The sequence below is a fragment of the Lepidochelys olivacea genome, assembly GCF_965140295.1.
Source record: "Lepidochelys olivacea isolate rLepOli2 genome assembly, chromosome: 9".
In the NCBI taxonomy this organism is placed as follows: Eukaryota; Metazoa; Chordata; order Testudines; family Cheloniidae; genus Lepidochelys; species Lepidochelys olivacea.
In genome coordinates this window covers 88938362-88961204 of record NC_140419.1, presented here as the reverse complement: position 1 = coordinate 88961204, position 22843 = coordinate 88938362, and the positions used below count along the sequence as shown (strand labels likewise).

The window sequence follows — 22843 nt, the reverse complement described above, 5'->3', positions numbered from 1 at the left end:
GCAGAATCTAGTTGTATTTAGTTAGGTAAGGTTTGGGTAGAATATGGTATGACCTAGAACTCCTTAAAACTCCATAGTGAAGTACATAAACTATTTGCATTATATAAATATTCACACAAAACTAACTGAACTCCCAAAGACCTGTCCCAGGACAGACTGGGTTTACTGTAAAACTTGAAGGATTATCTGGGAGGCAGTCTCTTGGGTTGTCCAAAATCCTGGTCAGGAACGAGAGGGAGGCTATTACGCATTTCACCATGAGAAATATCGTGTCCCTGTCTTCCAAAAGAAAGGCACAGTGATTGATAACAATGCCAGCAGTACTGGGTGATAGGGGCTACAGGAAGACTGATAATGAAAAAAAATACATTAACACCTTTGGACAGAGAAGATATTTTTAGAAAGATTATAACTAGATTCCCCAGTTTGGGGATGAGCAGAGTGCCAGATTCCTTTGATGATGGAGCACCCATCCTTCTGGCCTCTAATGGACACCAGTGGGGCTCTCCCACCTCTCCTCCATCCCTGACTGCTTTTTCTGTTCCTCTGCCCTAATCTCTATGGCACTAAACAGCATTTCTTCCTGTGTGTTGCCGGCTGTGTGTAAGGCAGGCAGCACTCAGTCTCCGGCAGAAGAGAGAGAAAATGTGGCAACAGAGGCAAGACAAAGGGAAGTGGGGCTGTAGGAAGGGAGAGCCAAGAGGGATAGAACTGAGGTGATGTGGGGAAAGAGACCAAGGCAAATGTGTCATGGCAAGAGTGGAAATGGGGGCAGAGTCTGATATAGTGGAGAGAGGAAGGAGAGCTCCAACCAGAAAAATGTTGAGAAATACTGGATTATAAAATATACAGTGTTATATCCATGTAGGTCCCAGGCTATTAGAGAGACAAGGTAGGCGAGGTAATATCTTTTATGAGACCAACTTCTGTTGGTGAGAGAGACAAGCTTTCTACCTACAGAGAACTCTTCTTCAGGTCTGGGAAAGGTACTCAGTGTTACAGCTAAATAGAAGGCTGAAGAGATAGTTTAGCATAAGTAGTTAGCATATATTGTAAGGGACCATTCCAGGTGAACTGGCCCATTAACACCCATTGGACAAAAAGGGGGTTTAGTGAGTTACAGATTGTTGTCATAAGCCATAAATCCAGTGTCATTATTAAGACCGTGATTTTTAGTGTCTAGCAAAGTTAAATAGTTAAGCCTTCGGACTCATATTTCAGAAGTGTTGTGCAGGTTTCCTTCGAGGATGAGGACTGATAGTTCAGCTAGAGAGTGATCACTTTGTGAAAAGTGTTTGCCCACAGGTGATAGGGTGTTTTTGTCTTTTATCATTTTCCTGTGAGCTCATTTGAGAGCATAGTGATTGTCTGGTTTCACCCACATAGTTGCTATTGGGGGTATTTCGCGCACTGGAAGAGGTACATACTCCCTTGTTGCAGGGTCCTAGTGTATAGGCTCCAGCCCGAGCCCAAACGTGTACTCTGAAATTAGACAGCCCCTTAGCCCAAACCCTGTGGGCCTGAGTCAGCTGGCACAGACCAGCGGGGGTTTTAATTGCAATGTAGACATACCCTATAAGGCCGCAGCTAATTACAATACACAGGACAAACTATACTAACCTGTAACAGAGAACATAGACCAAAGGAAGTAGACTCTGAGCTAAACAAAGACAGAGGTTGATCGAGGAAGGATGTCCTGCTGGAATCAGAGAAGGGGAGGCATCAAATAGGGAACAATCTTGCCCTGGCTTAAGGGATGGACTAGGTAACTAGTAGCTCTCTTCCATCTCCATTTCCAACATTTCCTCAAAGCATCATGAAAAGAAAAGAGCTGTCTTTATACTGAGACATTAATAAACATGAGTGGAATGCAGTATTTGCACCTCCGAGAATTGTGCTTTCCAATAGCAATGTCATAGCCCCACGTGCATGTCTAAGCCTACAGTGATAACCTGTACTCATCAGGGCATATGGGATGACTTTGCTATCTGTACCCTATCTCTCTATTCCCCTGTGGCCATCATGTAGGCCAACCTACATTTTGTATGCTCAGGGCTATCTCGAGATCTTTCTTTTCCTGGCAAAGTAAATGTAAGAGCAATGAAAACTGCATTGGGATCCAATTCTCTAGAGACCCAGTTTGAAAGGGCCTAATATTCCTCATGAGCAAGATGAGCCAATCGTTCACAAGGAGCTTTTTTATTCTGCAGAGCACCAGAGGCGAATGAACAAGGGAATCTACAGAAATGCATCAGCGGGGGGGGGGGGAAGGGAAGAGGGGAAAAAAAGATGTGCCGGACAAACTAGGAGCCAAGGTGCTAGACAGGCAGCCTTCCCGGGAAAAAGGGAGAGGCACCCAGTCTGGGACCCCTCATCCCTTCCTCTCTCCAGGGCTGGATTCTCTTTGCCATCTTCCTCCTGTCCCTGGTGGTTCCCCCTCTCTCCCGCCTCTTCACAAATGCTTCCCCTTCCAATGGCTCCAACACCGCTTCTTGGAGGGCTCCTTCACCAGTGTTAACACCCCCTCTGCCCAATCCCTGTCACTGGGGGCTCTCCCTCCTCATCCGTCCAGGCCCCGCTGCCTCTCCTCACCCCCTCAATCTCTCAGGGCTTCCCTTCTCAGAAGCCATTTTCTCCCCTTCTCTTCCTCCTTTCCATCTCCTTCCCCCACCGTCTTGGTCTGTGGTGGTTCCTCCACTCATTGCCTCGTCTCTGCTGCTCTCCCCTTTTCCTCACCACTAGCTGGAGCTTCCCCTTTGGCAACCCTCTCCTTTTATCCCCCCTTCCTGGTGGGGCCCCACTCAGCACCCTTTAAACCCAGGTGGGTGCCCCACTCAGACCCTTGCCCATGGGGATGGGCAGAGGAATGGTCCCTGGTGGCTCCCTGCTTCTCTCCCCCTCCCCTTCCCCCAAATCCTAGGGACTGTCCCTCCCCACCGTATCTGGTGGATCCCTCCCCCCGCCTAGTCCCTTCCCCCCACCCCATCCGCTCTTCCCCCTGAAGGGTCTCCTTTTTCTCCTCCCCCTTCAATCCCAGTGGGTCTTCTTTAACCTCCCTCCCCCCCCCGCGCATCCCTGCTGCCTTCCCCTCCCCAGCCCTGCCCCTCCTATTCCCCGCACCCACTGTTCGGTCCCCGGGGCAGGCAGCGCTCCACAGGGAGCGTTCCGCACCAGCACCAGCTGCAGCTGCTCCCTGACTAGGTCGAGCAGCCTCTCCCTGCTCTCCCCTTTTCCAGTCCCCCGTCCTCCCTTCATCCTTCCTTCCTTCCTTCCCTCCTTCCCTTTCCCCTCCCTCCCTCTCTTTCCTGCCCCCCCTTCTCCCCTCCCCCTCGTCTCCCAGACACACACACACACACACACGCACGGGCAATGCAGCTTTAAAGGCGGCTCCACGTGAGGCTGGTGTGTGCCTATTGATTGCATCGCTGGGCTGCTGCTGAGGCGGCCGAGCGCCGGCGCTGGGGCGGGGGGGGGGGGCTGCAGTTTGCGGGGAGGACTTGAAGGATGTGCGGCTTGCATTCAACGTCAGATCAAGTTTGATCAATAACCCCCATCCCGGCCCAATTGGAGGAGCCTCTCCGACGGGGAAGGGGGCGATCGTTTCCTCTTCTCTGCCCACCATCTTTGGGGGGTGGGGGGGGGAGGAAGTCCCTGCTTTTGGGGGCGTCTGCGCGGGGGGCGAGAGACAGGGGCGCAAGCCCAGCCTCGCAGTCCAGGAGCCCTTCCCGGCTGGGGTGGAGAGGAAGAAGAGAGGGCTTGCAGCATCCGCCGCCTGCTCGCCAGCGTTGTTCTTATTCATCGCCTCTCCCGTTGCGCCCCATGCCTGTTCTGTCAGTTTCGTTTTAGGAACTGAATTGAAGGGGCTGAAGAAAAATGGGGCAAGCCGTGCCTCAGACTCTCCTGCTTTTGGTGGCGGGTCTTTTGGGGGAGTCTTTGGGAGGATTTCCAAACACCATCAGCATAGGTAAGCACCATCTTTTCGGGAATGGAACTTGAGCCGAGCCGAGTTATTTCATCTCCTTTGCATTTTCAGCTGCAACTCTCTCACCTCGAGGCATTAAACATAGACCCCCCCCCCCATAGGGGAAGAGACAGGGGTCTGGTTAAAACAAGGCAGCTGTTTGCATGAAACGGGGAGGGGGCGGGTGCATTGCTCTCCTAGATCCCTGGTGGTCTTAGGAAGAGAGGGACTTTCTCTGGGGAGGGAGGTGGGAGATTGTATTTTCCTTTCCATCGGGCGCATTCCTGGAAGTCACCAGCGTGGTTTCTTCTGAAATTGTAAAAACCTCCCAGGATCAACTTGCCTTGTTTTGAACAGAACGAAACAGCGGCGTGGAAGGACTTCCTTGCCCTGTCCAGCGGCAGAGGCAGGGGGCTGTGTGCGCCCTAGGCTGGCACCGGGCGTGGGAGAGCAGGGCAGTGCAACAGAATCACGAAAATAATCACTCGCCTGCCTACTAATGGCACAAAGAGGGGAGCTTTATGAGCGTAGTTTTCGTTATTATTTAGCTGTAGGAAAAAAGTTCCCTGCCTATGGGCCTTGGGGGTTAAGAGACTCCAAGCCATGCTGAATTACTCTTCGTATTTGTTCACCTCTGTTCCCAAAGGGAGATTTGACCTATGTTCGTAGGAAATCGTGCCCCACAGCAGCACACTGTACATGGGAAAAGCAGGGAGGGGGCATGCCCACATTTAGTCTCTCAAATCCACATTTGGGGACCTAAACAAAAGTGGCCTGATTTTCAAAGGTGCTGCTGAACACCTGCAGCTCCCCTTGATTTCAGTGGGAGTTTGGGGTGCTCAGCACCTCTGAAAAGCAGGACACTTCTTTATTTACATGCCTGTATATGGCTTTAGGAGCCTAGTTTTAGGCACCCAAGGCTGACAATTTTGGAGTACAGATTTAATATATGCACTATATGCACCTCTCTAGCTTCATGTGTTCACTGCTGCTACATATGGCCTGTAAATGTAGCTTCTTACGCCTGCTATTTCTAAGGAATCCTTTTCAGATCTTTGTCCTTTTGGTTTTTTTTTTTCACCATAGGTGGACTTTTCATGAGAAATACTGTTCAGGAACACAGTGCATTTCGATTTGCTGTGCAGTTATACAACACAAACCAAAATATCACAGAAAAGCCCTTCCATTTGAACTATCATGTAGACCATTTGGACTCCTCCAACAGTTTTTCGGTGACTAATGCTTGTAAGTATCTGCTGTTTTTCTGTAATTTAGCATGCTGGTGTCCCTGTCTGCATTTTTTTAAAAAATTCTCCCTAACATAGTGGAGCTCTAATTAATATTTCGTGTACTCTAGTGCAACAAATGTGGTACTGACAAAAGGCTTAATGGGTTTGCAGCATTGCATGGTTGGATAATATCTTAGGGAAAGTTTTATCACCACTTCTCTTCACCCCTTAAAAATGTAAATTTTTTTAATGGTTTTCAGCTAGACTTATTTATAAAGACAAGATTTATAGTCTTAGTTTAGTGAACCCCTGCTGATGATACATATTACTTTATTGTTAAGCATAATTGCATAATTTGACAAGCAACACCATGTAGGAATAAAAAATGAAAAAAAGCCATTTTCAAGTGACCTTGAGGAAACAGAGCTAGATGGGCTTACTGGCCTCCTCCTACCCTAAAATATCCTCCTTTTTTTTTTCCTGACCGAGAAAGTCCTGATCAAAACCAACTAGACTGCAAACTGATGAATGCTGTTAGAGCTGAGGGGAGTGGGAAAGGGAAGAGAAAACTTGGCATTTCAAAAAATAGCTCTGCACATGCAGTAATTCCATATAATTTGATTCTCCAGTAGCAATCAATGCAAACTAGAGGCTGGAGAGGAGTGTCTGTATGTTTAGAAACAACATCCCTGCCTGAAAGTTTGGTTTGTGTTCTGCATTTATCAAGACTTATTAAATTACCCATAACAGTGGTTATATCTGAATGAAGTTGTTATACAGATCCTAACACTTGGAAAGTTTTCTGAAAAGAAAGCATTGTACTAATATGCAGTACTACATTGTTATTGGTAGGTTTAAAACCTCGTATCTTGAACTGCTAATTTAGAGAGTGTTTAATGTTTTATTTTGTGATATAATCATTTTTGTACAGTTCCTCTCTAGATCACTATAATTTAAGTACATATTTTGTTAGACTGGATGACCAGATAATTTAACTTCCTCTGGATTTGAAATATTTGGCCAGAAATTTGACAGTTCGAAAGTATTCTGTAAAGATATTGCTGTGAAAAATGTGGATTGCTATTCTAATACATACCCCATGTGCCTCCTTCCTAATAGTACAGGGTTAGCCTTTTTTAAGGGGTTGGGATTAGGACTTAAAAATCTAAGATACCCAATTATAATATTTGGTAATGTGTTAAAAAAGACACAAAAAAGTATGTCTGTTCTTTGCATCTTATTTTACTAATCCTATCCTGCCTCAACAGCTCTTACAACAAACATCTGGCTGTTAATCCTTAATCAGTGTAATCCCTTCAAGAGGCTGTATCTCAAATATAGTTTCCTAAATATCAATTATATGGATTTAAACTAAATACATTAAACAGCGACGCTGATTAATAATTAAATTGGGTTTTTTAAACTTCTATAGGTTCCTCTTAAGATAAGTGGGCCATGCTCCCTTTGTCAATGGTCAGTTTATTATTTAGTCAGCGCATTGCTAATTTTCTGAGAGCTAACCATGTTTGAGGGTTGTTTAGCATGTGAAAATTATGGTAATTTAGCAATTTTATGAGTTGGTTTTCTGTAGCAAACTGAAAATGGTGCTGCATATTCCAGGGAACATATCGTGTGGTGAAATTTGGGAAAAGATAAATCCCTGGAAGCACCTTAGTCCAGGGAATATCAACTTCTACAGTGTATTGAACAATAACATATGAGGGTAAATAAATAGAAGAAAGGAAATGAAAAGGTGACCTTGGGTCTATCTATGCCACTGACCTCATATGCTGATAGAAGAATATTTACAATCCTACCTTCTGAACACGTAGGGTCCTTGCAGTTACAAATAAATAACTAGAAGGGCTGTCCTTCTTCTCAGATCTGCAAGCAATTATCTTTGAAAGTCGGAATGCTCATACATACCAATGTACTAGGATGAACTAATGGCTCTTCACACTGCATGGCTCACATGTAAAACTGTTTGGCCTAAGTATCCTCAATCAGCTTGTCGTTTCCTAATGCAGTAGTGGGTAATTTCAGGGGGCAGTGTATTAGTGAAGGAAAGTTCGTCTCTCAACATTTTTACTCCTCTTGAAAATAAGAATAAATTGTCTCAAGTGCTGTTACACACACTTTTTATCGATATCTGCAATTGGCAGGGATCCACATTCGAGAAACCTGCAGTGACTCCACTGATTCCCATCGCCAGTAAGAATCACTGTGACTGACTCTGTGAGGGGCTGATGGAAAGGAATTGGGGGGCAGGAAATCAGTGACTGTCCCATATGTAGTCCAAGCATAATGTGGGTTTTAGTCAATATCCATAAACCATCAAATGTCATTACCCTGCTGTTTTGAATTGGAAGTATTTGCAGGTAGGGGCGTGTGAGTGAGAGAGTGAAACAAGAGGGCATCCTACTCCGAAAAATGTTTTGATAAGACTGTACATCCCACTTGGTGCAGTCTGGTGCATTCTAGAGGAAGAAAGAAAAGGCTCTTCTAAATATCTTCGCAAGACCGAGATAAAAAGCCACCTCTGCTAGGGGTGATTTGGCAATATCCCAAGAGGGGGAAAAATTCCTTCAGGGGCAAGAAAACCCCTGCCCCAAACTCCCTCTAATGCCCCTCTTCAATTAAAATACTGCATAATCTGGTTTTCTTATATAGTCTCTGTACACCCTGCTTCCATTCTCAGTACTGAGCAGATATATCTACAGTAGCTTTCCATCCATCTGTTTATTTAGAGTTATGATATCTGCAGAGAGAGAGAGAGAGAGAAAAAAAGCACTCAACTAAGAATTCAATTTTTCCCTGAAAAAGCTGAATTAAAGTTTATTGGTGAAGTTTTGCTGATTTATTACGTATTTTAAAATATGCACCCATCCATCTGCCGAGAAAACACCAGGGGGAAAAAGTAACTGGAGCTGTATATAAATAAAAAGGAGGTAAAACACAGACATTAGATCTTTTCTTCAAAATTTCTCACAAAGGGAGTGAGTAGTCTTTGTCAAAATAATTTGAATGTAACAGCTGAAATGTATAATAACTTCATCACTGAAGCACGTTTCAGGTTTATATTATAATCTCTGATGGAGTATGGACATTAGCATTAATGTCGAATTATGCTTAAGGTTCTGTAGATCACATTCCCTAGAAATAACCCGCCTATGTCTGTCCGCTCTGCACTTGTAGTGCACTACAATACATTGCTCTAGCCTCTGCAGTGTCCGCTCATTAGCACACAGATCTCATATTCCCTCTCTGCACTGTCATTGCAAAAATTGCTGTTGTACACCTTGACAGCCAACAAATGTGCTCCTGGATTACATACCGTTTGCAAGAAGTATTTAGAAAAGTAAATCCAACCTTAAGGTTATTCACGGTGGAATTTTGCAAGGGAAAGCATTACCTTTAATAAAAATCTGTTGATCATGTAATAGTGATGGTGGGATATGTAAGAGGAGAAAAAGACTTTGATTGCAGAATTTAAGTAATCTACACACAGACTCCCTCTCCCAGCTCAATCCAACCCATGAGCTGCAAATTCCTGTCCCATCGGTTTTTTTAACTCATTTCTCATATCTGCTAACCCACAAGGTTCCTTTTATATTATAACAAATTCTGATGTTTAGTGTCCTTTCCACAGGCATTTCTTCTTTAACTAACCAAAGGGAGAGAGGATAATTACCTAATTATCCTAATTTGCCAAGATCCATTGAACTATTTGTTTGGGTCCTTTCTTAAGGAGTAACATTTGTAGCTTTATTTGAATATTGTTATTCATTGTACTTATGTTCTTGGTAATTAATCTTTAAAATTGAGTCTGACAGGATTTTAGAGAAGGAACAGTTGCTTTTTGTTGCTGCAATAACGTTGTAGAAATAGATACTGCAAAGAATGTAACAAGAAACATTTCCTATTTAATTTTATTTATTCCAACACACACACACACACACACACACACACTTTCTTGTTTGCTGCTGCTCAGTATTTTTTTGCCAGTGGGCAGACAATTTGCTTTCCTCGCATCTGTGCTCTCTTTGACCAGCTGGCAAAGGACACTGATGCTCAAAGTGGTCAGATCCCTGCTGCCAAAGACTTAAATGTGTCTGTAAAATTCTTGCGAACTTTGGGCCTGATGCGGGTGGGCTTAGCCTGAGTAAAGACTGCAGATTAAATCTCTTACTAGCCTGCGTGGGGAATGGAATGAGGGTTGTGTCCGTGTTAAATTCTTAATACAACACTTTAAAATGTGCTTTCAAAATTATTCTGTTCCTAACAGATTAGCAAATAGCTTTAATACTATGGATATTCCATAATTAGGAATCATTTTATTTAGTACTCTGTTTAAAACAAAAAATCCCATGTTCATTCAATTGTTAAAAATTAAAAGAGCTGATGTTAAAATTTCTGTGTCTTTGGGCATATGGGACTATAGCAAAAAGTTGTGTTTGCACTAGAAGTTGTAACCATTTAATGGAAGAGAGTTTGTGATTAACCTTATGGTGATTTTGTTGCTAGCAAAGAACTGTGATATTTTAAAATAAGATTCGATTTTAAAATTAAATTGAAAAACTTCAATGACTAAGTTCCTTCTCCCTTTTCAGATGTTATGATTTTATTCAGTTGATTTAGTACAGAAGGGGGGAAAAGTCCAATATGAATGAATACATATTGATAAAGCTCCATAAGTATGCATAGTGCTTTACAAAGCAAGCAAAGAAGCAAACGTACAATCTAAGACACCACACACAGTCCCCCTAACATCAGTTAATTTTCAACCAGAATTTGTGCAGGGGTAGAAATCTGCACATGCATTTCCTTTTATTGGACTGCGAACAAAGGCGCACGTGAATGGTCTTCATTACTCCAGTGGGACTAGTCACATGAAACAGTGAGCTGTAGGGTCAAGCCAAATCTATGACAATTTTGAAACAGTGGACAGCAGTTCATCTCCAAGAGACTATGGAGACACACCCTGATTGGGAGATAAGCATTGGTGAGTGGGTGTGCTAAAACAGATTCGTAAAGGGTAGAGCACTTGGGACTTGATCCAATAAACATTGAAATCAGTAAAAACAACAAGGAGTACAGTCTGAAGAAGTGGGTTTTTTACCCACGAAAGCTTATGCCCAAATAAATCTGTTAGTCTTTAAGGTGCCACCAGACTCCTTGTTGTTTTTGTGGATACAGACTAACACGGCTACCCCCGATAATTGAAATCAGTGGTTTTTTCCACTGAGTTCATCAGACATTGGATTAGGCCCTTAGTGACTGGGAAGTGGAGGCTATGCCAAGTGTTGGGTTGTCATGAAAGAAGATGAGAAAGCAAGAGTGGGAGAAAGTGCTAATTTTACGTGTAACTTTAATGAGTCTTTATCAGCACAATCCAGCAATTGTATGTTTTTCCCACTGAAAGAGTTTAAAATGCACACTTTGCCATCACTCGTTCATGGAATACAAATTTAGTTAAGACTCTTTTCATGTCCTAGTCTTGTGTTATCAATATAGCCGAATGATTTATTTTGAAGTTGCAACGTTTTTGTTTTCTACTTAGTTCAGTCGAGAGTCAAACAGACCAATATCTTTGAAAAGTATTTCTAGTGCATTTAACATAAGATATTTTGGCTTCATATTTAGATATTTATGTTATAGTTTAGACTATCTGTCTTAGTGAAACTTTACATGACAATGTACTAAAGCAGTCTCCAACTTTCATGCACCAGGAGGATTTTTTTCTCTTCCCTATGTGTACATGTTTTATATGTACAGGGGGCTGCAGCTGTCCCTAAATGTCATGCAGAAATGCTGGGTGCTTAACATTATTCCTGTTTGTCTTCAAAATGTTACTGCATCTTTGCCTTATGATATAGAAATCTAAAACTTAAACTATGAATTTTCCCTTCAACCTTTGAATTTAGTTATTTAACAATATAGACATTCAAAGAACATCTTGTTAAGAAGGCTGAAAGCACTGTAATAATGTATGTTACAGGGATCACAAACTGGTAGTCCATGTTCTGAAGTTTCTATAGTTTCTAGGAATCTGTCCTACACCAACAAAGTTGTGGGTGGAACATGTATCGTTATGCGCTTGGAGATAACATTTTCAAAGAAAGTCTGTGCCTTTTTTGGTTAATCTCTCATAAATTAGTCATTAAGGCTGAAACTACGCCCCTTTCCTTCCCACAGAAAGCTAGAGTGAACAGGGAAATTGGCTTTTAATGTTGAAAGGAAGCACGTGTGTGGGGGCGTGAGGGAGAGAAAGAGAAGGTCAATGAATCCATCCTCAGCTCAGTCTGGGGACAGGGCAGCCCTTGATGGCTGCTTCTGAAGCCCGTTTACTGAAACGGCAGCCACGGACTCTCTCCCCCTTACTCTGGGTTCCCAGCTGTTGGAGCCTCATAACCCTCTTCTTCAACCCTTAACATTTCCTTCCTTGCTAACGTAGTCAGAGCCAGTGCATAGCCCACCATCCCCAGCATGCAGAAGGTACAGGGACCCCCATGTGCAAGTTCTCTTACAGAGGGGCACTGTGTTGCAAAGGACCTTGCACAGACACTTGAGCAAAGGGTGAATTTCACTTTGTGTTGGAAAATAGCCCGTGTGAACAGCCTCTTGCTAGAGTGGAGTGACCTCTCTGATCACTGGTAGTTAATTACTTTGAACATGTAGATATGCTGAAAGGTGTCTTTATTTATATTTATATACACACAGTTTGATCACTTTCACTTGTACATCATGGGGTTACTTTTGGAGCATCTCGTATTATAATCAGAATTTGCTTAGGTGCTGTAGAACCTACCCACATGAATTCCAAATGAGAATTTTTTTAAAGGTAGAGCTGCATTGTAGCTCCACCCTCTCAACCCCTTTTTCTGTCATGGAAAAAGAATTACATTAAAAAAATTGAACCCGCTTAATGCATGAAATGTGTGTCCATTCCTATGTAGCACTGTCTGAATGTGTGTATATGATCTTCTTTCATTGTGTTCAGTCCGATATTTCCTATCTTAACTTGAGAAATTGTTTTAGTTCTTAATTTCATTATCAATAACTTTTCATACATGAGCATCCAGTGTGTGGCTTAAAAAGCAGAACTTCTGTAAAGATATGGTATGGCTCGGTGGCACCAGTAAGGCACTTGACTTCAGGAGTCAGGAGTTCTAGGCTTGGCTCTTGCACTGACTCAGTGTGACTTTGGGTAAGTCAGTTAGGCACTCAGAGCCTCACTTTTGCCATCTCTAAGACCGGAAGAATCAGATTTCCCTGCGTCAAATAGATATTACAAGGCTGAAGCAATGTTTGATTGTAAAGTACTTTGAAAGCACTGGGTAAAAGTACATTTTACATCTTAATCAGCATCCCAACCCTCCCCCCGCCACCCATCGTCAAGCTTGACAAAATAAAACAAATGTTGTGCTTATTAATGTTGTGTCCTCTCCAGAAGAATAGTCCACAGCCTTCTGACAGTCCCAGAACACGTGTTCTAGCTGTACAGCAGACCACCTGTCACTGCAGAGAGCCACAAAGGAAAAATACCCACTTCCACACCTGGAATTTGCAAAGGGGGAATTAATGAGTTCCTCACTTCCCACTTGCTACAGCTCTGTATTCCAGGTCTGGTCCACATTACTACAGCACTTGCATAGGATGTGAGAGGACGTGGGAGCATTTAGTGTAGACACGCATAGTCCCCCTAGCACAGGTAAAAATAGCAGTGTTGATGGGGAGGCATGGCTTAGCCAATAGCGTAAAGCTGCCTGAAAGGTGTGGGTATTTACTCGAGTACATTACCATGCACGGCATTCTACTTGCCCAAGCTGTGCCCTGCCATCTGCAAGGCTGTGTTTAGCCTTCAGCAGACTCCAGCAACAGGGAAAGTCTCTGGCTCTGCCTTTCCCTGCTGCCTCCACCCTGCTAGATACTTCCTTCGGCACACTAAAAGCCTCCAGCGATGGACAGCTGCTGAAGTCATTTCCCACTGACCCCCTCTGCCAGAACCTTTCCCTGATACCTGTAGCTACACACTGCTGTGTGGGCATGGTGTGCTTCTCAGCATAGTGTCTAGCTATGCATACACTGCAGTCCATTGCCAGTGGTATAGTGTAGACATAGTCATACTTCCATGAGTGGTGGGAGGAGAAATTTCTCTATGGGAGACATGGCTGGCTGCTGGTTCCCCTGTTCTTCTCTGTTGATGGTGCTATGGGCTTGCCCCCATCAGAATCCCACCGTTGCTGGTTTTGGCAGGACACCTGGTACAGCAAATGTTTGGGGCTTGTTGCCTCCTTTCATTTCCTTGGCTGACTTCTATTTGCAGATGTCAGCCAGAGGAAAGTACGATGGCTCTCGTGTCTGAACACTAGTGATGCTTTGGGACACCCTGTGATGTTGCACAGAGTTTGCAATACAACCCCAGGCGAGAAGGCAGCCTTGGGTTGCTGTGTAATTCTAGTGTTGATCTCTGGGGGAAATGACCCTCAAAATAGGGTGCAGAGCCTCTGCCAGCTACCAGCAATAGCAGCTACATTGAGGTGTTCTGAGCCACTAGTGGTCATGGTCAGTTGCACCTTTTGCCCTAACAGGAGGCTGCTAAGTTGAACCGCAAGCTTCTTCTGAGGAGTAATAACTGGAAAGTCAAGATGTAGTGAAAGTTCACAAATGTATTCGTCAGTGCTGCTGTCAGTAATGTCAGTGGCACAATTCCTAGTGACCTCAATGGTGAAGCATCAGCCCAATGAAAATAATATTGGTCAAACAATGCTGAAAAATTGAAATGAAAATCCAGATCCCAATCCTGAAAGGCTTCAACATAACTCCCCTTGATGTCAGTGGTGAAGCCAAGAAGGGAGTTGATGGCACTCAGCAACTTGCAGGGCTAGTGCTTTTTAATTTGTATTTTTATGCTGAGGCTAATGGTTTGTCAAATGACTGACCAAGAGAGTGTGAAGAATTCCACAGTGGCAGATCATGGCATGGCTCTTTGTTTGTCTTTGTAACCATGATACAAATTATAGTGTTCCATTTTTTAGGAAGTTATTTATTTATTTTTTCCAGCTGGTGAACTTTCCCTGGGCTGCCTACACCATGGTAGTTTGTGAAATTAGTTTTCATAAACATGTGGGATTGACAATTGATGTCTCTATGTTCAAATTCTAATGAGGCACAGTGGTCACAGAGCTCAGGTTCATAAGCATTTGTTGTCTTCCAATAGTTAGACAAAAGGTATTCAGCTGCATTCCTCTGTTTGTGAACTACCAGTCTGATGTCCAGCTTTGCACTGAATCTGGACTAACTGAAACGGATATGGAGCTGAGGGTGAGAGATTCTAAATTGCCTTATAAGTTTAATATACTTTGGTGTGGGGTTTTTCTTTTCATTAAAGTGTTTTAGCCTCAATCCTGCAAGCAGAGCATCGATGGCACAAGGTGTTGTGCCTGGGTAAAAGATACAGGATTGGGCCCTCAACATAATTCCTTCTTTCTTTTTTATGTCCATTCTAAAGATGTTTCTTTATGTTGTGTATTATTTGTAGCAAGCCTAAGAGTGTGTGTACTCCAGATAGGCCCTGAATGGGTTAATGTGAGCCTTAGTGGCCAATTAACATACCTGGCAGTACTAATGAGGGGGGTGGGTGGGGTGGGGGGGCTTAATTGATAATGAAGCAGGGCTGGGGAAAGGCTGGGTGGTAATTATAAAGCCAGGAAATTTGCAGCTAAAAGGGGCTGCAGGGAGAGAGTCTGCCGTCACTCTCTGGGCAATAGAACAAGTAGGAAGCCGCCCAGGGAGTCTGCAATGAGTCTGAGGGAGCAGATCTTGGCTGCCAGCTACAGGGTCCCTAGGCTGGCACCCAGAGTAGAGGATGGGCTTGGGTTCCCCATCAGCCTCTAGGAACCTGACATAAAGCCCCTGATGTAAGGGGATAAAGACATTCAAAGCCTTAAGCCAAGGGGGTGCGTGGACCATGGGGCCCGGAACTGGGGTTGAAGACCATGGGGTCCAGAGTTGGGGTTCCAAGGGCATTGGACTGTTATTTGTGGAACTTTGTTACCCCAGAAGGGAAGGACTATATAGTGATCTGGCCAGAGGGCCAAGTCATGATGAGGGAGTATCCCAAATCATGAAGAGAGCGAGAGGGGTCAAAGCATGAGTAACCAACAGAAGGGGGCACCAGCCACGAGGGGGCTCTCTTGCAGTAAGCGAACCTCTTTGCAAAATGTAGTAGGTGTTTTAGCTAAATATAAATGCATGTATGATCTCTAACCTGATGAGCAATGAAATAATGTCACAGGGAGAAAGTGGATATGGCAGCCCTATTCCAGCTACCCCTGTTTTCTTCTGGTTCCTTCCCTTCGAGCATGCCTGTGCTAAGCTCCTAACTATTAACAGATACAGATAATGATAATCCTAATATGTATTGACTTGAGTGTCTTAGATGGCTGTGACCTTATCCTTGACAGCAGCATTACTTCAGCAGAGTAATTCATACCCTGCAATGGGAGAACAGGGCCCTGAACTTCATGTAGCCTGATTCTATAGAGACATGTAGTTGGTAATGATTCACAATGGATGGCAGACATAAGACAACTTGCAAGGTTTTGGAAAAAGCTCTGTACTTTTCACTAGTGTGCATGTGTATTTCTGTATTTTTTTAAATTTAAAAAGCACACCTGCCCACACAATCGTCTGTAGACATTTACAGCCACCAAAATAGGATATATTATTTATTAACAGGCTTCATGTGAAAACCATTCTCACACCAGAAAAGAGCTCCACCCACATCCCACTATCACAGCACCTTAGGCTAAGGCCTGAAGAGACAGATGGGCTTCACTTTGTCAACAAACTCGTGCTTTGTTGGGCAAATGGAAAGGGAGTGAATTCCAGAGCCCAAGGGCTCTCTGCCAAGAACACCCTACTTCCAGGCTCCAGCTGTGCAAATCTGGGAACTGCCAGCAAGCGTGTCACAGCTGATCTTTGCCATTGCAATGGCACATGAGGAGAAAGACAATCCTTTACATAGCTAGTTCCCAAATCATATAGGGCTTAATACATCAAAGGCAACATTTTGAATGGTACACTGAAGCAAGCCAAGTAGTCTTTGAAAAGCCGGTGTAGTGTGCTCTCTGTCATATGGATCGTGCCAAATACACCGTCACTGCCAAAAGAGGAGAGACTGCATAATTTTACTGCAGCTAGAACATACCTGCAAAGCAGTATGGGTAAAGTAAAAAACAACAACTTTGTTTGAAGGTTGCTTCGTTTGCTTTCTGTTGTTTAGATTGTTCTCTCTTTGGGGCAGGGACCTGTCTTTTCTGTGAGGAGCCTAACATACTTATTAGCAGGCGTAATAATGTTCTGATAAAAAATGGACATTCATATTCATCAGGTATGCCTCACTGCCTAGTGCACTATCCTGCTATGTAACACAAGAAAAATCACGTGCAATAATGCAAACCAACTTATTCAAGATGATTGATGGGATCTAAATGTCTTTCTACTTCACTGCTCCACTTTTGAAAAAATTGGTCTATCCAGATCTTATAAGAAAAGCATTGGCCATCAAGATATCATAGGACCTGGATATACTGAGCCTGATTCTGAGCTCCTTTACACCAGTGTAAATCAGACATAACTCCACTGAAGTCAATATATAAGCTGGTATAAATCCAGTGTGAGCTCAGAATTACCTACTCTGTAATGTAACACTTACTTGTCTTTTGGAACTTCACAAAATGTTCAAGTTCTGTAGTGAGGAGTGTCTCTTTATAAACAATACCAGATACCTCAGAAGTATGTGTAATAGACAGTGTTGTACAGAACCTGACAAGGAAAAAAATCATACTGAAACAAAACAAAGTACCTCAGATGCAAGATGCTGACTTTGCTTTTAGCCAGATTCATGTACACAGTCTCCATGTCCATTTTCCATTTCTTCCAGTCATGTTACTACTTTTTCCAGTCAGCTATATCCCTTTCCCCACTTTTATTTTCTGTCTCTGTTTCCATTGATGGATTTTGCAACCCTTCCTTAATGAATAGAGAGGTTGGGGTTGGCTCCAGTGAAATCAATGGGAGTTTTGCCACTTACTTCAGTAGGAGTCAAGATTTTACCCATTGTGTCACTTACTTGCCTGGGTAAAGTGATGTTGGAATTTAAGAAGATGGCACTTTTCCCTCAGAGTCTGTACAGAGCCAATACAAGAGTGGACCCTGCCTGCCAAATGTGCTGTCCTTTGGGTGAAACACAAAGCTGGCACTTGGCCAGTTGTAAACATCCCATGGTATTTTCATGAGTAGTGGAGCTAACCCTGGCATCCCGGTCAAATTCTAATTTGGAAAACATCCCCTTGAAGTTTCATTAGATATGTGATTCTGTACTTCCTGTCTTAAACTCATGTTGCTCTGCTCTGCTAACCGCTGCTGTTTCACACCAGCAGTGTCTGCATTTCAAGTGATGAGTGAAGTGATCTCTATGTACACTGTAGGGCCCAATCTTGATGTTTAAAATGTGTTTTGTCTGAGAAAGGACTGAAAGGTCAGCTCCATACTTTGTGTGCCAGTTAGTTAACCTATAAAAACAAAAGGTTGAGATCTTTGTTATTAAAAAAATAATTATTATTATCGATTGTAAATTGTTGTTAATACAGATTTACTAAATTCCCAAAGTGCAGGCTTTGCTGGAAAATTTTTTACACTTTCCCAGTTGTGTCGCAGATTCCCCAGGTTAATGAGAATTATTTTATTCATTGATTCTAGAGTCTTTTACTCTGGTATGGGGTGTCTTGTCCAATATCTTCACTTGAACACGTGTGACAGCCTTCTGGACAAGGTTGCAAACTTCATTCATTTTGATTCCTTCTTTTTACTGTGTGGTGTTTAAATTGTGTGTATTTGTATCTTGGATGCTGAGGTGAGTTGGTGGATGGTGTTTGAGCCTCTCTTCAGATATATATCAGAATGTTACAGTAAAATTAACATATGGTTTTCTTTAAGGTGCGAAAATTCTTTGGGCAGTTAAAAACATTTTATGTATTTTATTGATTGATCATTAATTGACCTTTCATGTAAAATCTGGAGATAATCCTTTCGGGTTCTCAGAAACCTTGTTGGACTATGAAATATATATTATTAGTGAATTTAGCACTTGTAAAAAGCGTCTGACTGATCACCCTGGAGACTAGAGTCCTCTTCCTAAAAACAGGTACAGGACTTTTTTTCAGGGTGGAGGGATAGCTCAGTGGTTTGAGCATTAGCCTGCTAAACCCAGTAGTGTGAGTTCAATCCATTGAGGGATCTGGGGCAAAAATTGGGGATTGGTCCTGCTTTGAGCACGGGGTTGGACAAGATGATCTCCTGAGGTCCCTTCCCACCCTGATATTCTATGATTCTATGAAAGGCAGTAGCAGTGTAAGTTTCCCCAGTGCTGTCCTGCCAGTCTCAATTCTGAATGAAAGATGCTATAGAAGTGTGAAGTATTATTATCAAAACTATTGGATAACAAGATTCTCTGTGGCTTTGTTCTGCCTATGGTTCATTCTCTGCTGACTGGCCTCTCTGCTGTGACAGCCAACAAAGGGGTCAATTAGTGCCAATTGTAGGGGTGTGGTTTTTGTCACAATGGACTGTTTTCCTTTAAGAAATGCTCATTTCAGCACCCACCAAATGAACTGTTGGTTACTACCAATCTGCACTGCTTTCTAACTGGTTACCTACAGTTGAAAGGCTTTATGTTCCTCATTGCCAATTTCTTGAGCCATCCAGTGCCACAATTTGTTTTTTGTGGTTGTGTTCAGTTACAGTGTAGTTTAAAGCTAATCAATGGGGGAAGTAAGCAATGTTGTGGTGTAATGATTACAGTGTCTATTGTACAGGGGGATAATCCTCAATTTAGTGCTGGCTAGGAAAAAGAGCAGTAATATTGAAACAAATATAAAACAATAAAAAAATCTGCAAGCGTGTAGAATATACTAATGCTCGAGGATTTAGGGTCTCCCTGTGAATTTTCTGCAGATACTGCAGCCTTTAAAAGTTTAATCCAAGCTTTCATTTTAAAACAGTTGTAGTCTTTCTGATTGCCTGGTGAAGTTATCTTTGCAATCTGAGTCCCCAGCGACACTGAGGCAATAGCACCAAGAGGGGTATGCATTTCCTCTATTCCTTTTGGAGAGTTTGTTTTTCTTTAAAACCTAATTATGATCACTTAGGAGTTAACATTGTTAACCTCTTCACTATTGATCACGACGTCCGAGACAGCCAGCTGATGTGCTTTTCTGTTATGGGTGGAAGCACTCATTGTGGTTGGACGTATTCTGTACAGGTAAGGCTGGGCGTTTTGATGATGCTGGCAGTGAAACATCACTTTGATTGCCAACATCTGAATACTTGAACATTAGCAACAGTCTTTAAAAGTGAAGGTATCAGTGATAATTATTTATAGTGTTGTCAGCTAATGGGTTAGATTCCTATGGAGCGACTTACAGAATTTTGTGACTTTTCTATGAAACTTGACAGGCAGCATAGAAGGTTGTTCAATGTAATAATAAAGATTTATATCACAGCTGCCTGCAGTAAAAGTTGCTCAGAGGGCCCAGGAATCTTTTACAAGGTTCACCTTATAGAGTTTCTATTGAGTGCTGCACTCTGCATAGAGGCATTTGTGGTGACAAGGACCTTGGCTCCCATACCCTGGGCATCTACTTGGGGGAAAAGGCTGCTGCAATCCTGTGCTGCAATCCTCTGCAGTGATGTCTCATGGCAGCAAAAGTCCCTCCTAGAAGCAACAAGCTCCTTGGAACAGCTCTGATAGCTTTTCTGTTCCTTGGGGATCCCACACCAGGGCTGTTGTGATTTTTTCCCCCCTCCCAAACTCAATTAAAAAACAGCCATGTGTGGGGGAAATGAGAGAAAATCAGATCATATATTTTTCTGCAGGGGGAGAAAGCATTTTTGGAAATCCTGGATCAGAGCAAGCCACAGATTCCAAGTCTCATGGATTTGGGGCAGTTTTCTATGGGAACTGAAGCTAGGTTGTTGAATGCCATAGAGCTGTTTTGGTTTGGTTTGTTTTCTGTCAGCTCTCTGAAGCCCAGTTCCTCTCCCTTGCTGTCAGTGGACAGGAGCATACAGAACTTTCACAAATAGAGCTATTCCACTTCACAGGGATTGTGAGCATTGCCTTTGTTTCATATCTGCCTGGGTTCACCTCCAACCCTTCAACCTGCATTGCAATCTGATTCTCTGATTTGAACAAACCCAAAAGCTCAAAGAGAAACTCCATCTGAAGCTGCTGGATTTAACATTTAAATAGTTCAGAATGTGAATTTTGGTGCCAACCCATAAATTTATCCAGGTTTTCAGTTATCCCAGGCCCACGCCCACTCAGGTCACTAAATGAAGCTTTCAGTTAATATGACTTTTGAGTCTATTGCCAAACCCTGAGACCATATGATCTTTTTTCCCATAGCGTTGACGCTTCCTTGAGAGGTTTTATCTCTATTACAGTACATGAAAGATCCCCCATATGTTTATAAATGATCATATATTGAAATATGAGGGTCAGGTGAAGCCAAATTAAAAATAAAAATAATTCTTCAACAGTTCTTTAGATTCTCGGAACCTGACTTGCCTCCCAGGGATTTTTTGCGCCAAAATTAGATTTCTATTGTCCTTGATGGTGACCCCAACAAAAAACAACTAGTAAGATTAACTTTATTTACAAATAACCATGGAGGTCATTCCATCATCTCAAGCTGTTTATTTGTGGACAGCCCAGTGAAACTGATGAAATTGCCCATTGTCTGAAATGCTATTTCCAGTTGTTTGAATGAACTGTATTGATTATTTACAGGACTATTCATCTCTCACTGGCACACATACAATACATGTATTATGAAAAGGTTGTGTCTCTGATGACAGCTGGGATGTGAAGTGATAGACTGAATTATGCCTTCCTTGTATGCTATAAATACAGAGACTTAATACTTTTTTAGTGTAGGTTACATTTTAAAACATTTCATACTTTGAATACAGTAAGTTACTTAAAGGAAAGTATAATGGGGTATTGCTAAAGTAGACTCAGGAGATTACTATAATGCCTTCAATAAAGTCAGCCAGTTAAGAAATTTTGCCTGAAATGACCTCATATGATAAAACCCCAATGAGCGCTAACTGGTATGAACAACTGTTTGCTATACATGCTAAAGAAATTCAGTTTTATTAAATTAGTAAAGGCTCCATTATAAGATAAAGACATATATGTGCCTTTCAGTCCAGGTTACAACCATCATGTGTGTTGAAAGAGAGACAAAAGCAAGAAGCAAAATCCATGTATAGTGCATACAGTAGCAATCTTCTGGGCTTATAGCTCATACTTTCATCTTTCTGATTTTCAGTAAAAAATGACTATAATTTGTGTTTTCTCTACAGTGACCCTAGAAAGTTTTCAATCCTTCATTCTGTCACTTAGTTAATGGTGTGTATCCCCATTGCTTGGGTTCTTCAGTCACCTACTTCTTCTGGTATTGAATTCACCCGAGAGATGCTCAGCAGATGGCTCTTTGGCTGCTGCTTCAGTACCCTTACTGCAGCAATCTGTTGTTCTAAATCAGAACGTTAACAAATACATCGAATGAGAAGCCAATGTCTGACTTAAATGATGTGTCCTTTCACTGATGCTATATATATGATTGATTCATATTTGTACTTAACTATGCTCGTTAAATTAAAGAGTAAAATGTATATGTGCTTTGCTTTATAATTCCCATTGTCTTCTACTAGGGTAATTAAAATGTGGGTGGCCAGAAATAAATTAAAGTGTGCTAAGGGTTTCTTAGTTCTACCATTACTTGCTAGTGTAGATCTGGAGTAACTCCATGGACTACAATAGTTATTCCAAATTTAAACTGGTGAAATTGAGAGCAGAATATCACCATATATGCTCTAGATAAATGCCATCCACTTTCCCCCTTTGGTGCTGGCCTCATCAAGCTCCCCCACTCATTGAGGAAAGTCCCAGCAGCGAAGGAGGAGACACTTACCAAGGGACACACGCAGCTCCTCCTCCACTGTGGGTCTCTAGCACCCTTTGGCCAGCTGTGAGGGAGCAGTGTAGACTGGCCAGCATTCCCCAGCTCCCAGGATTTAACCTGGAGTGAGAGTCTCTTTAGGCTCCACTCCTCCAGCCCCATCCTACCCACTAGGAACGGGAACCCAACCTGATAGATGCTTTGGGTCTGGCTGATCACCCGTTTGGGGGGTCAGGAAGGCTTTCTTCCCCAGTGGGCCAATTGGCAGAGGACCAAGGAGTTTTTCTGCCTTCCTTGCAGCACCTTCAACCATAGTGGGTTAAGTAGGAAGCCGCTTAGTGCCTAACTGAGATACTTGGGTTGAATTATTAATTCGTCGCAACTTTTGGCCAGTTTCCAGTGCAGTTAAAAAAATTAAAATGAAGGGTCTCCAGAGGAAAAGACCTGTATTTGGTGGTGGGTCTTGAGCTTGTAGCCTTTGCGGTCTGATGTCAGACCTTGTGGGCTGCGGTCCCCAAACTTCCGCACCCTCTGTCCCTCTCGCTGTCCCCCTCAGGGAGCTGAGTCCTGGCAGCGTGGGTGGGGAGGGGGAGGCTGAGAGCCTATCTCAAGTTATGGGT

General features: G+C 42.9%; 1 protein-coding gene across 7 annotated transcripts in view; it reads left to right on the top strand.

Annotated features, from left to right (window-relative positions):
* Positions 1 to 3357: 3357 nt before the first annotated feature.
* Positions 3358 to 22843, top strand: part of GRIA3 (glutamate ionotropic receptor AMPA type subunit 3) — a 222304-nt gene continuing 202818 nt past the window's right edge. For 5 of the 7 annotated variants that reach the window (XR_014712945.1, XM_084638764.1, XM_084638765.1 and 2 more), the window contains exons 1-2: positions 3662 to 3964; positions 5048 to 5206. Coding sequence is in view for 6 of the 7 variants with exons in the window: in XM_084638764.1 (XP_084494890.1) it covers positions 3874 to 3964; positions 5048 to 5206 (250 nt within the window). In the remaining variant the exon portion in view is untranslated. Of the gene's footprint in view, positions 3403 to 3661; positions 3965 to 5047; positions 5207 to 22843 lie in introns of those variants that run through there. The other 2 variants (XM_084638760.1, XM_084638761.1) reach the window with 2 other exon arrangements.